This window comes from Mesocricetus auratus, unplaced genomic scaffold, assembly GCF_017639785.1.
Source record: "Mesocricetus auratus isolate SY011 unplaced genomic scaffold, BCM_Maur_2.0 Super-Scaffold_100031, whole genome shotgun sequence".
NCBI lineage: Eukaryota > Metazoa > Chordata > Mammalia > Rodentia > Cricetidae > Mesocricetus > Mesocricetus auratus.
In genome coordinates, this window is record NW_024429212.1 from 17,499,688 (window position 1) to 17,512,943 (window position 13,256).

A 13,256-nucleotide genomic window follows, 5' to 3' on the forward strand; every position below is an offset into this window, starting at 1 on the left:
TGTTGTGTTTTTAACTGAAGATCCTATCTAACAATTGTGATGCTTTAGTATGTAATGTAGGCTTTATGTTGTGTTTTTAATTGAAGATCCTATCTAACAATTGTGTCCATAGCTGTCTTGCTTTTCCCTTTACTGTTGACCCGTCCTCCGGTTATTCCTTCCTTCTCACCCGGTAATCTGGAGATACTGTATCTTTTCAGTCTTTCATGGTGCTCTTACATTTTCGAAGATGCTTAAGTTTACATTTTTAAGTAATGCTTTTTTTTTTCAGAAGATTTTTTTTATGAATCAGAGTTGGATTTAATGAGGTTATTTTAATTTTAGTACAGGCTTAGGCTCAGAAGAAAGTAAGACACATCCAAAAGCTTGAGTGTGGTCTTTCAGAGAGTCATGGTCATTGTCATTTGTAATTTTATTTCTCACTAGTATCATAAATTGTTGCTCATTTTTATAAAAATTTTGGCATAACCTGGTGACTCAACACTTGTGGATGGCTGAGACGTACAAAAAGTGTGTATCAAGCCAGGAATGGTGGTTTACACCTTCATTTCTAGCACTTAGGATGCAGAGGATCTTTGAGTTCAATGCTAACCTTGTCTAAATATAAAGTTCCAGGCCATCCATAGCTACATAATGAGATCCTGTCTCCAAATTAAAAAAGTAGATAAAGTTTCTATACTGCAAATCCTGTTTTCTGAAGAATTGACAGGGATGGAAGGGTATCTTCCTGTGGGAGCCCCACCTGTCTTCAGTCTTAACTCTTTTGGGAGTTTCCAGCTGTCTAGGAACCTGCCTCATGGTTGGTGTAGCCGGACCACACAGGGAACCTCCTTCCTCATTTCTTCTTCCTCCTCTCAGCTTTGCCCCAAGTTGAATCTTTCCTAGGTCCTTTTTTCCTTTCTTTTGCCCTTGTTCATAGAGTGAAAAAGCCATCTGGACAGAACCGTCAACTATGTCACATTCTTTGTCGATGAGGCATGTGTTGCTACAGGTCTCTTTTCCTAAGGCCTGATTACTTCTTTTGGGACAGCCTGAGTAGCAGGCAGTTGGTGAGTGGAAAGGTGATTCTAATCACGTGTGTGTGTGTGTGTGTGTGTGTGTGTGTGTGTGTGTGTGTGTGTGTGTGTCTGTCTGTCTGTCTGTCTGTCTGTCTGTCTGTCTCCCACTCTCACACACACACACACACACACACACTGTTTCTCAGGAGATGCCATCTATAAGATATTCTCACACCCAGAAACCCCACCTGTGGTCGAGGGGCAGCTGCTAGCACAGGGGTAGGAATGTGAATCTTATTTCCTTAGCTCCCCCGTGTCTGCCATGGTGGGGCTTTGGGTATTGATACTATTATTATTTTTTGAACATCCATTGTGGGCTCTGGGGGTCTCCAGCTGACATTGATTCCTGTACAAGCGTTGTCCTCTTCATGGGGCTCTTGTGCAAGAGTGGAGGGTAGTCTGTCACCTCCTGCAGGGACACCAGGAGCACCAGGTCCCTTTCTGTGCCCCCCCCCATTGTCTCAAGCTGATCTACCTCCATCTATTGTCACTCTGAATTCTCCTAGAATTCCTACCTAGAGAGACCTTTGCAGAGCAGCCTCTGTACACCAAGTAGCTTTTTAGCTGTTCTCCCAGGGGACAGCGGTGACCGTGCTGCATTGACCGTTGGGGAGGCAGCTTTCTGCCTTTGGGTTTCTTGCAGCTGCTTTAAAATCCAGATCAGATGCTACAGAGCAAGACGGGAAGTCGTCAGAGTGTGGAGCAAGAGCAGGAGGTAGAGGAGAGACAGGAAGTAAAAGCCTGTGGCCTGGTTCCCTGAACAGTCTCTGTTGCAGACAGGAAATTCCCATGTTACCTGCAGCAAAGCATGGCCTCCACCCTAAGGTCTCAGCCTTCCCCACATATGCCTTGGGGTCTGGACAGCAGCAGCGGTGTGGGGAAAGACTCTTATCAGTCACCCTGACCATCTTCCTTGATGGGCTCTACCTCACCCTCTGAGCCTTACAAAGACCCTGGTGCTGTGGTGCCACCTTCCAGGGCCTTAGGAAGCCACACAGCCACCTCCTCTTGTCTCACAGATGGCTCAGACCCATAGTCCCATGGAATGAATGCACTCTGCTGTTTCTGCTCCTCACATTGGAGTAGACTGTGTGCATAGGTGTGCTTCGGGCCTCCCTGGGGCTCTTTGTCCATGATCACACCTTTCCTGACCACACCTGAGTCCTCTAGCCAGCGTTAAGCACAGGCCTACATACCTCACAAAGATGCAGACTCTGGCCCACAGCTGCAGCCATTTGGCTAAGTAGGTGTCAAGGGGGGCCACTGCAGTCCATCCACAAAGTTCACTAGGTGTGGGCAATTTTCTTTTAATTCTTGTTTCATGTATTACATCCCTACCACAGTTTCTCCTCCCTCCTCTCCTCTTGTGGTGGTTTGAAAGGAACTAGTCCCCAAAAGGAGGTGTGGTCTTGTTGGAAGTGTGTCACTGTGGAGGTGGGTCTTGAGCTCTCTTGCATGCTCAAGCCACACCCAGTGAGACACTTCATGTTGCCTGTCTGGCACCACGTCTGCCTGCATGCTGCCTTGCTTTCCACCATGGTGATAATGGACTGAACCTCTGAATTCTAAGTGAGCCACCACAATTCCGTGTTTAATTTTGTAGGAGTTGCCATGGTCATGGTGTCTCCTCTCAGCAATAGAAACGCTAACTCAGACAACTCCCAAGCCCTCCCCTCATCTCCCCTCTCCCCCGGATCCACTCCTCCGCTGTTTCCCTTCAGAAAAGAGCAGGCCTCCCAGGGATATCAACCAAACATGGCCTGTCAAGTCACAATAAGTCTAGGCAACCCAGTAGGAGGAAAGGAATCTCAAAAGCAGGCAAAAAGTCAGAGTCAGCCCCTGCTTCCCCTGTGAGGGGCCCACATCAAGCCGCACAGCCGTGACGTGTGGAGGACCTAGGACCCATGCAGGCTCCCTGATTGCTGTTCAGTCTCTGTGAGCCCACATGAGCCCTGGTTAATTGACTCTGTGTGCTATTGTGTCCTTGACCCCTCTTCCTTCCTCTCTCCCACAGGATTCCTCAAGCACTGTCTGATGTTTGACTGTAGACCTATTGCATGTCCTCCACTCAGTTGGTTCATGTAAATTTATAAACATTTCCACCCTTAGGGAGTGTCTTCTTAGGGACATTATTTCTCTTAAAGTTTGCCTTCTCTCTTATTAACCTAAGCCATATTTCTTTTGGTTAATATCCTAGTATTTCAGTTTTTAAATATCTTCCTCTAATATCTAACATCAACTAGATTTTATTTAATTAAACCAGAATTATTTTTCTTTTTTAAAGATTATTTTTATGTATATGAGTGTTTTACTTACGTAGATGTATGTACACCATTCTTGTGCCTGCAGATTCTTGGAATAAGTTTTAAGATGATTATAAACTGTTATATGAGTGCAGGGAACTAAACCTGAGTCTTGTGCAAAAGCAGCAAGTGCTCTCAATCACTGAGCCATCTCTCTAGCCCCTAGAAAATGTAGATGGCAAGTTAGTCAAATTTCCCATGACCACTGATAAATCTGAGTTGATTTCTGCTTTAACTTAAAATGTTTATTTTTTTTCTTGTGACTTCCCTTTTTGGCACTAGGTAGGGCTGGTGGCAGAGTATGTTTTCCTTCATTTTTTTTTTCATGTCTATGCTTTACAAGTTCTGTATTACTTTCCTGGTTACAAATTGCTTAAATGAATACATACGTTTCCAAAATCCATAGCTGGTATAAGTAAGCACCTTGCCCCTAAGATTCCTCCAAGTCTCCTTGAAAAGCCTCACCACCAACACAGCAATCCAAATCAGACCAAATCAAACCACCCTCAGGAAAGGGAGACTGGAAAACCACATGTCTGTTTTCTGAGGGGGCAATTTAAATACCTGTGGGTGTGGTCTTGAGCATCTGGTGGGGGGTCGTCATTTTTATGGCTTCCTGATATGAGGTAGGGTTTGGAGAGAGGTGAGTGCAAGGGGGCTTGGGGTGGAACTTCTACCGGAACATTCCAGGCTCTCTAGGTATGTGGATGCCAGGGGCTGGAGTGGAGCTTTTACCAGGACATTCCAGGCTCTCTAGGTATATGGATACCAGAGGCTGGGTGGAGCTTCCATCAGAATACTCTTTCCTATCTGTCTTCCTGAATCTTTTCCATAGTTGTTTGAAAGGCGCTCTTTTTCATTCTTGCTCTGTAATGTGGAATGGTAATCTGTTTTCTGATCTCTTGAGCGGTGTCTCCTTTCTCTCATTCTTGTTTTTTTGGGGGGGGGTTCTTTGTTTTTGGAGATGGGGTTTCACATAGAGCAAGCTGTACTGAAAATATCTGTAGCTGAGGTTGATCTTGAACTCTTGATCCACCTACCTCTACCCCCCCCCCAAGTACTAGGATGACAGGCCTAGGCCACCACATCCAATAGATGTGTCTTAGCAATGCTCTACCTCAGCCTGTGGTGTTTCTTTTTATCTTTTGTTTGTTTGTTTTGTTTTTTGAGAGAGAGTTTCTCTGTAGCCCTAGCTGTCTTGGAACTACCTTTTGTAGACCAGGCTGACCTTGAACTCACCGAGTTGCACCTGCCTCTGGAGTTCTGGGATTAAAGGTGTGTGCCACCAGCACCCAGCTTCTTTTCATTTTTTAAGGTACATTAAGAAATTTGTACTTTCCTTTAAGTTGCCCCCTTCTTCTTCCTCATCTTCCTCCTCCTCCTTGTTTTTGTTGTTGTTTTGTTTTTTGAGACATGGTTTCTCTTTGTAGTCCTGGTTGACCTAGAACTCCCTCTGCAGACCAGGCTGGCCTCGAACTCACAAAGATCAGCCTGCTTCTGCTTTCTGAGTGCTGGGATTAAAGGCGTGGGCCACAACTGCCTGGCCTGCGTGCGTTCGTGCGTGTGTGCAAGCTACATGTGTGCAGGTGCCTGTGGAGGCCAAAAGTAAGCATTGGGTACCCTGGAGCTCAAAGTTACAGGTGGTTGTGAACTGACCAGCTCGGGCTCTGAGAACTGAACCCTTCGTCCCTGGAAAAGCTTCACATACAGTACCCATGGCCACCTCTCCAGCGCCTTTGTTTTCATTTGATCGTTTGCTTTCCTGGCCTGCAGGTTCACCTCTCTCATCCTTCAGGGAACTCAGTTTTAACTTCTGGCTTCTCTTGTCCCTCACTCTATGCAAGTCTGGAATTCGCCCATCTGTCTTCCTTAATTCTGATACTTTAATTAATTCAATCTTTGCCTTTAAATTTAAATTCTCACTAGTAATTTCCTCAAATGATATTTGAGAAAGTTTTTTTTTATCTTGAACAGTTAAGGCACCGAATATTTTTAGCTTCAGTGAATGTATTTACTATTTTTAGAAGTTATATTTTATTTTTATGCCTGCATAATGTTCTTTAGTCAGTACCTTATATTTTTAATCCTTCCTTTTCTATCTCTTAATACAAATTTAATTATTTTACCTGAATTTTCAGGAGTTTGAGTGAACCCTTGTTGGAGGAACTTTCTCTGCAGCCCTTATCCCAAGGCTTTGTCTCTGTGCAGCAGATTCCGTTTGCTCTGCCTAGAACCCTTGACTTGTTAGGGCCCAGCAGTGAACTCCACTTGCAGGTTCCATGCCACCGTGGAAAATAGTGGCCCACCCAGAGCACCCTTCTTAGTGTCAGCTAAGGCTTTTCTCATGGCCTTTCTATGGCAAGAACACACCTGTTTCCTCTACAAACCTTGCTCAGTACAGGACTTGTCTGGACAGGGGCAGCCACTTGAGAACATGAGGGACTCAGTGCCCTTGGCATATACAGACACATAACTCTCAGGGCGATTATGAGTTAAGAAGACCAAGATGGCAGGCTAGAGTGTTTCTCAGCATCACAAAGACTCTAAGGAGGCTTTAAAAGGAGGTATAAACTGACTGAGGTGACAGTCCTTCTGCAGTGTTGTTCTGGTTTCAGAAGGCCTGTGCTCGTAGCTGTAGGAGCTAGTGCTCATCCAAGAAGACTCTAAGAGTGGCAGTCCCGACCTCATGTCCTTTCTCTTCCAGGTCAGCATCTGTCTGGAATGCAACAGCAGCAAACTACGGGGCCTGAAGCGCAAGTGGATCCGATGCTCAGCCCAAGCCACAGTGCTGCACCTGAAGAAGTTCATCGCCAAGAAGCTCAATCTGTCCTCCTTCAATGAGGTAGTGTCAGCCAGAGAGTGGAGACGGGGCCTTCTTCCCTGCCTTGTTTGTTAAAATAGCAGCCAGACATGCACACACACCCCCCCTTTTAGTAGTCTTGTTTGGAGATTCTTTTTAAAATGTTTTAATTAGATTTATTTGTGTGTGTGTGTGTGTGTGTGTGTGTGTGTGTGTGTGTGTGTGTGTGTACATATGCAGTGGCATTTCATGTAGATCAGAGGAGAGCTTGCAAAAGTCAGTTCTCTTCCTCCTTTTTGGAAATCCCTCTATAGACCAGGCAGGCCTTGAACTCATAGAGATCCGCCACCTCTGCCTCCCAAGTGCTAGAATTAAAGGCACAAGCCACTACCACCCAGGAGAAATTAGGTTGGTTTTTCTTCTTATAAAAAATTTACTTCTTCTTTTATATGTATGAATGTTTACTCACATGTATATGTGCCCACAGAGGTCCAAAGAGGACATCAGAGCCTCTGGAACTGGAGTTACAGACATTTTTTAGCCACCCTATGGGCAAGGGGTACCAAAATGTTCTTAATCACTGAGCCAATCCTCTCTCTAGCTCCTTGTTTGGAAATTTTAATAAGGAAAAAAAATTAATTTGTTTTTCCTATCCTGCCAGTTAGTATGGAAGGAAATAACAGTGAAAATGTATAAAACACAGAGAATAGATTATTTGAGAATAAATTACAGTTGTACATAATAAATTTCAGTTTTATATGTGCCTGTGAGCAGCATGATAAGGCCAGAGGAGGACACTGGGTATCCTGCTCTTTTCCTCTCCGCCTTATTCCTTTGTGACACACTGTCACTGAATCTGGAGCCGGTCTGGCAGCTGGTCTCACAGTCCTCCTATCCTCCTGTCCCTGTTCTTCCACAGCTTTTTGTTTTTGTTTTTTGAGACATGGTTTCTCTGTGGAACAGTTCTGGCTGTCCTGGAACTTACTCTGTAGACCAGGCTGTCCTCAAACTCACAGAGATCCGCCTGCCTCTGCCTCCCGAGAGCTGGGATTAGAGGTGTGCGCCACCACTGCCTGGGTCATGCCCAGATTTTTATTTAGGTGCTAGTCTCTGAACTCAGGGCCTTATGTAGAGCAAGTACTCTTAACCACTGAGCCATCTCTGTAGTCCCAGAGCTTTGTCTTTTAATTTAGTGAGTGAGTAGGTGGGTGGATGGATGAATGAACAGGAGACGGATATGACACTCACTTACAAATAAATAACTGAAAACAAAGTAGACCCAGAAACCCAGGGCTTGTTGTGGGGGTTCGTGGCAGAGACTTGTGAGCATATGGGCTCAGAAACCCAGGCTTGTGTGGCACTTGGGCAAGAACAGCAGGAGCTAGTCCTGCTCCATCAAGGAAGGGTCAGCGATTTCAAGTGTTGCCTTGAAAGAGTTCTGAGGTTGTGTAGAAAGGACTGAGCGGGCACACTGCCCTTGTCAAGACAGAAGATTCAGCATGTTGCAGCAGGTACATGTGAGTGGTTGAGAATAGTTTAGAGTAGTATATAGAGCTGTACTAGCCATTGTTCAGACTATCACTGTTGGCCTCATTCTAATGGTAGGTTGAATATGTACCTAATTGAAGCCTCTTCTCTCACTAGCTGGACATTTTATGCAACGAGGAGATCCTGGGCAAGGACCACACTCTCAAGTTCGTGGTTGTTACAAGGTGGAGATTCAAGGTGAGCCTGGGTGGTTCTTTTGGATGCCAGGTTTTAGATAGATTCTTGATCCTTGCTTGCCATGCATGTCTTCTATTTGCAGACATTGCTGTGGAGTAGCTGTCTTTCTGGAGTCATCCACTCAACCAGGGCCTTTACTCACCACCCCACTCACCACTGAGTGTAGGGGACCAGATGTGGTAACTGTCACAGTTAGAGCAAACTCTCAAGCTGTAGGGTCAGGGAACTGGTGTTGTGGTCCCTGCTCAGGACTGGAATGCATTCTTTCACTTCGAGCCCTGTTTCTGCCTAGGAAGAAGGGGTTGGAGACAACTGTGCTAGTCAGAGACCGGGATGGCCAGTAGTTGGTGCTGACCAGAGCAAGGTTTGGAAGAGTTAGAAACTGCTTAGGAGAGACCAGAGCTAGTGGAGCAGGCAGGAGTTGCAAGTCGAGGTTCTGATTTCGCAGGTCCTATCATGAGTCCCAAACACCACACAGGTGACCACTGAGTCACCTGAGACCAATGACTTTTACCCCTTGTCCCCAGAACTGGATTCAGTAGTGGCATTGCTGGTACAGTGTGTACCTGTGGTGAGTGCGCAGTGTAGGCTCCTTGTACGTTCCTGAGCCACCTTTGTCTTTCTTTGTCTTGCAGAAGGCGCCCCTCCTGCTACACTACAGACCCAAGATGGACTTGCTGTAAGCCCAGCCAGACTCAGCCCACACCCAGCGCTCTACACGGCAGAACGAGCCGTGGAATGTTGCCTCTGGGTGCCATGTGGACCAGATTTCTGAATAGAGAATATTTATAACTTTTGTATGAGAGAATCCACTCCCAACAAGACACTACCAGCACGCGTTTACAGAGGATGAAAACACTTCGCAGTTCGCTCGTCTCTGCTTCAGGTCCCCAGGCCAGAGAATAAGTGAAATAGTGACACGTTTCCACACCACGACTGAATACAGCACCTCTGCTTGCTTTCCAAGTCTTGAGACTCTGAGTTCGTTTTGATTTAATTCATGAATTAGGTTTCATGATAAGCCTCAAAAATACTTGTACTTTCATTAAGTCCTTCCTAAGTTATTGAAAGTCTTTTCGTGGTATATATTTATGTTGCCTTTAGCTCCCTGAAGACGTAAGAGATATATAAAAATTTAATTTAAAGTATACCCAAAGAGGCTTGCAGTAATACTGTTATTTAGCCATGGTGTTTCATTTCCCGCTTTCTAGAGTACAGGAGAGGACCATTCCCCAGTTTGATTGAGCCTTGTGCTGTGCACCTGGGATTGGCCTGTGCTGGGTGGGTAAGGCAAGACCCTTCCTCACTCCCAATGTCGTGTGGCTGCAATTCCGGTACCTTCAGTAAGGCAAACTAGAGGCGATACGGCCAGTGCAGCACTGGCTTGTTGAAAGTTCTTGAAGTAATTTTCCTTGGAAAGGCCATTACTGAACTTCCCGTCTTTCTCTGTTTGTTTTTCTTCTGCTGGCAAGATGTGGTGGCGGCTATGTTTGTCAATTAACAAACAGCACAAGCCATCCTTTGGGGAGACCTTGTAAAGACACTTGGGAGGGGGCCTCTAGCCTCCATGTTCCTGGCCGTTGGTATTCCCAGGCTTGCCTTCCTGCTCACGGGGTTAACATGCATTCATTGGGTTCCTTTTTCAGGACAGGTAACTGAGCAACCTGTTCAGCAGAAGTTGCTTTTTTTAATCACAGACAGGATACTATTTGTTAGCCTGCTCCTTCACATGTAATTTTGTTTCGTTTTGTTTCATTGGGCCAGAGAATAAGATGCCAGCCTATCCAACTTTATTCTCTCTTAAGGGATATGAAGGCAAGAGTAAGGAGAAGGGGTTCTGCCCTGGGCCTCCCAGGGACCTCTCTCAGTCTGGGTGCCCTCTTAGCTCCCCCACTTCCTGCCCTCCCAGACCCCATGGGAACTGTAGAACCCTGTGATCCCTGCGGTACCTCTGCTCTCGGCGGGCAGATGAGGGTCTTAGTGTGTCCCTTAGGGCCAGGCTTTCAGAGTCTTCGCCTTAGCAACTGGAATTTTTCTTGGATTTGCTTTGACAGTTGGGATTGGGTTTCTCAATACCCTCTTTTCTTCTACTTCCTCTTTTACTTACACAGTGTCAGAAGCAGCGACTAGTGAGACCTAACGTTACTAAAGATAAAACATCCAAATTAGCTCAATCGTTAATGTGTGACCTTCTAAAACAAAAGCAAGTTCTTTGTTTGGAATTGATCAAAATTCACCTCTCTATTTAAGCCCAGGACTGTTTGGATTATTCAGTTTCCTGAGTTTGCTATTCATCCAAATCATTTCTAGAGTTATTATTCAAGGGTTTATGCGTAAATATTACCTGTCTACCTCAGAACACAAGTGCTGCTGCAACATTCTGCAAGACCGTGTTCTCACAATGCAGTTACATTAGAATTTAGGTATTTTCCCCATGTGGTGAGATTAAAGAAGAGTTAAACAGTTAGAAACCTCCAAATTAAAATAAAGTCAATTTACAGTTCAGATCAAACTTAGTATGGCTGTATGATCTCATGATATATATTTGTAACTTTGTAGCTACTTTTAGAACCACTTGACTTTGCTATGGTGCTAAGTTGATAGATCTAAGTATTCAGCGAGGCAGACATCGCACCTGATGTCCTAGCTGGGCGCCACTGCCCCAATAGCCCTGCTTCTGTCACCACGTTAAACCTGATAAACCTCAGCAGCAAAAAAAATACCTATTTTTCTAAGATTCCATCACGCGCCTGTCTGCACTGCAGGCAGTTTCCCAATGCCCTTCCGCCCTTTGGTCTGACCTGTAGCCTTACCTCGCTCATAGATGAAGCAGAGTGCTTGCGTCAGATGGAAGCTTCCAGGCGCCTTGTTTCACTCCTGCAAAGCTCCATGTGACACCCAAGGCCAAATTTTATTTTTTTCCAGCATGAACACTAGGATCAGTTGGTGATTGATCCTGTCCAGCTTTCTCAGCAGGCGGAGCTCCTGTGAAGTTGTTTTCATAGCTGCCGATGCTAGAAATCGGTGCGTCCAACTGGCAGCCCCGGGACCAGCCTCCCAGCACGTGGTCTCGCTCAATACCGTTTTCACGGAAAATAGAAAACTCAGATAGAATATATAATATTGAATTTAAGATTTGGGGGGTTAAAAAAAGAAAACTTAACTTTATAAAATTATTTATTCTATTTTAAGCCTTCTATCATATTTTCCCATCCAGTTGTTTGGTTTCTGTGGTCCAGCTTTATTTACAGGCATATAAGATAAAATTGTGAGATGTTTTGCAAGCTTCTTTTACTTTTTGTAGCCTTTGGTTTGTATGTTTTTATAGGGATGAAGAGCATTTTTATGCTTTTGTGCAATAGGCTCCAACATGCATTTACTAGAGTGTTTAAATTGTGATCTAGCATCGATTCTACTAAACTGAAAGGGAATATGGGTGGAATTTCAATATCTGTGCATTCAGCTATTTGGTTTTGCCTTTTCCACTGTTATAAGAATGCTGTAAACTGGGATTGCGTGAGTGTGTGTGTGTGTGTGTGTGTGTGTGTGTGTGTGTGTGTGTAGATATGTTCCATCGATATTAAAAGATAAGCAGCCAGGCAGGAAGTGATGAGATGGCGCCATGTTAGGCTTGGCTTCGACTGTGGGTACACCCAAGTCCTTGAGCTGAGTATGTGGCTGAGCCATCCTGGGAGTTGGGGTTTCATTGTCTCCACCTATAAACCTGGCAGTGCTGCTTTTCATAGGCCTACTGGCCCCTGATGCCTGCCCTGGCATCAGGATCTTTAGAGGCTGGTGTGTTTTGTTTCTGAGGGCATACAGGGTGGTGTATCACAGTGCTCTGAAATGTATCATTAGATTACATGTTCCAGGAATGAGCCAACTGAGTTCTACTTTATGTATCAATATATAATGTGCTCCTAAAACACTTAAATTTAGTGCAGATAGTGATCTCTCTCTCTCTCTCTCTCTCTCTCTCTCTCTCTCTCTCTCTCTCTCTCTCTCGCTCTCTCTCACACACACACAGACACACACACACACACACACAGTATCTGTTTCCTCAGGAAATCATTTAAGCCCCAACACATCACAGGTGACCTTAACATGAAAACAAGTTTTCTCTGCCTTGATCTTAAATATACCAAGTAAACAAACTGGGATACACAGATTAGAAGAATCACTTACTTGTACCACCACAGTCTGCATATCTTGCATTCCTCCGGGCAGGGAGTACTACCATTCAGGCCCCCAACAGGAACAGCTGTGTGGTGCCGTGGCTCGCACAGCCAGTGTTCCTAATGTCACTTACTCCCATCCAAGAGCACATTTGGAGAAAGACGTGTGTGTCGCTTTAGCACGTCAGTTCGAGCTCTCAACATGACACACTTCTCCCAAGTGAAAGTAACATCAGCTCACAGACAGCAGTACCACTGAGCTCTCTGACCTTGGAATGCAGCCACAACTAACAATTGTCATGGTGTATGAAATGATGCAGATTCAGATTTTTGACTGTTTAATTTGAAAGTTTACATTTTTTATGATTGTGTTAGTGTGTAATTTTTGTACCATCAGTGGCTAGTTTTTGTCTGAAATCTTTTTTGGAATATTGCTTAATGTTTTGATTTCATGATAGTGAAGCTTGTATTCAGTGTTTTGCCAATTAATAATTATATGCTTGTAATAAAAGCAGAAGAAAAACTTAACTAAAATCTCCTGGACTGTAAATGTTTTACCTGAAGTATCTGTAAGAGCTTACGACAGATCATGATGTTACAGAGTATAATCACCCCTCTCCGTTTGTAGTTTCAGTCATCAAGGGATGGAAAATAGTCATAAAAATACACAGATTTTTTTTTATTTGATATGGTTTTAGCTTTTGGGGTTTTTTTGAGACAGAGTCTCTTTAAGTAGTTCTTGCTGCCCTAAAATTCTCTGGGTAAGCCAGGTGTTGGTGGTGCACGCCTTTAATCCCAGTTCTCGGGAGGCAGAGGCAGGTGGATCTCTGTGAGTTTGAGACCAGCCTGGTCTACAAGAGTTAGTACTAGACAGCCTCCAAAGCCACAGAGAAACCCTGTCTCAAAAAAAAATAAAAAATAAAAATAAATTCTCTGTGTAGACTGAACTGGCCTCTAACTCACAGAGATCTCCCTTCCTGTGCCTCCTGAGTGCTAGGACAAAAGGTGTGGGCCACCATGCCTAGCCACAGTGTATAAAAATTAGCTGTTTTATAAAAGGAAATTGAGCCGGGCGTTGGTGGCGCATGCCTTTAATCCCAGCACTCGGGAGACAGAGGCAGGCGGATCTCTGTGAGTTCGAGGCCAGCCTGGTCTACAAAGTGAGTTCCAGGACAGCCTCCAAAGCTACAGAGAA

The 13,256-nt window shown here is 44.8% G+C and overlaps 1 protein-coding gene across 2 annotated transcripts in view; it reads left to right on the forward strand.

Annotated features, from left to right (window-relative positions):
* The window catches only part of Pcgf3 (polycomb group ring finger 3), a 37,659-nt gene extending 25,070 nt beyond the window's left edge, over nt 1-12,589 (forward strand). For both annotated transcript variants that reach the window (XM_005077407.4, XM_013118640.3), the window contains exons 9-11: nt 6,066-6,203; nt 7,806-7,886; nt 8,522-12,589. In XM_005077407.4, the coding sequence (XP_005077464.1) occupies nt 6,066-6,203; nt 7,806-7,886; nt 8,522-8,569 (267 nt within the window). In that variant the 3' untranslated portion in view covers nt 8,570-12,589. The remainder of the gene's footprint in view (nt 1-6,065; nt 6,204-7,805; nt 7,887-8,521) is intronic.
* Nucleotides 12,590-13,256: the final 667 nt, after the last annotated feature.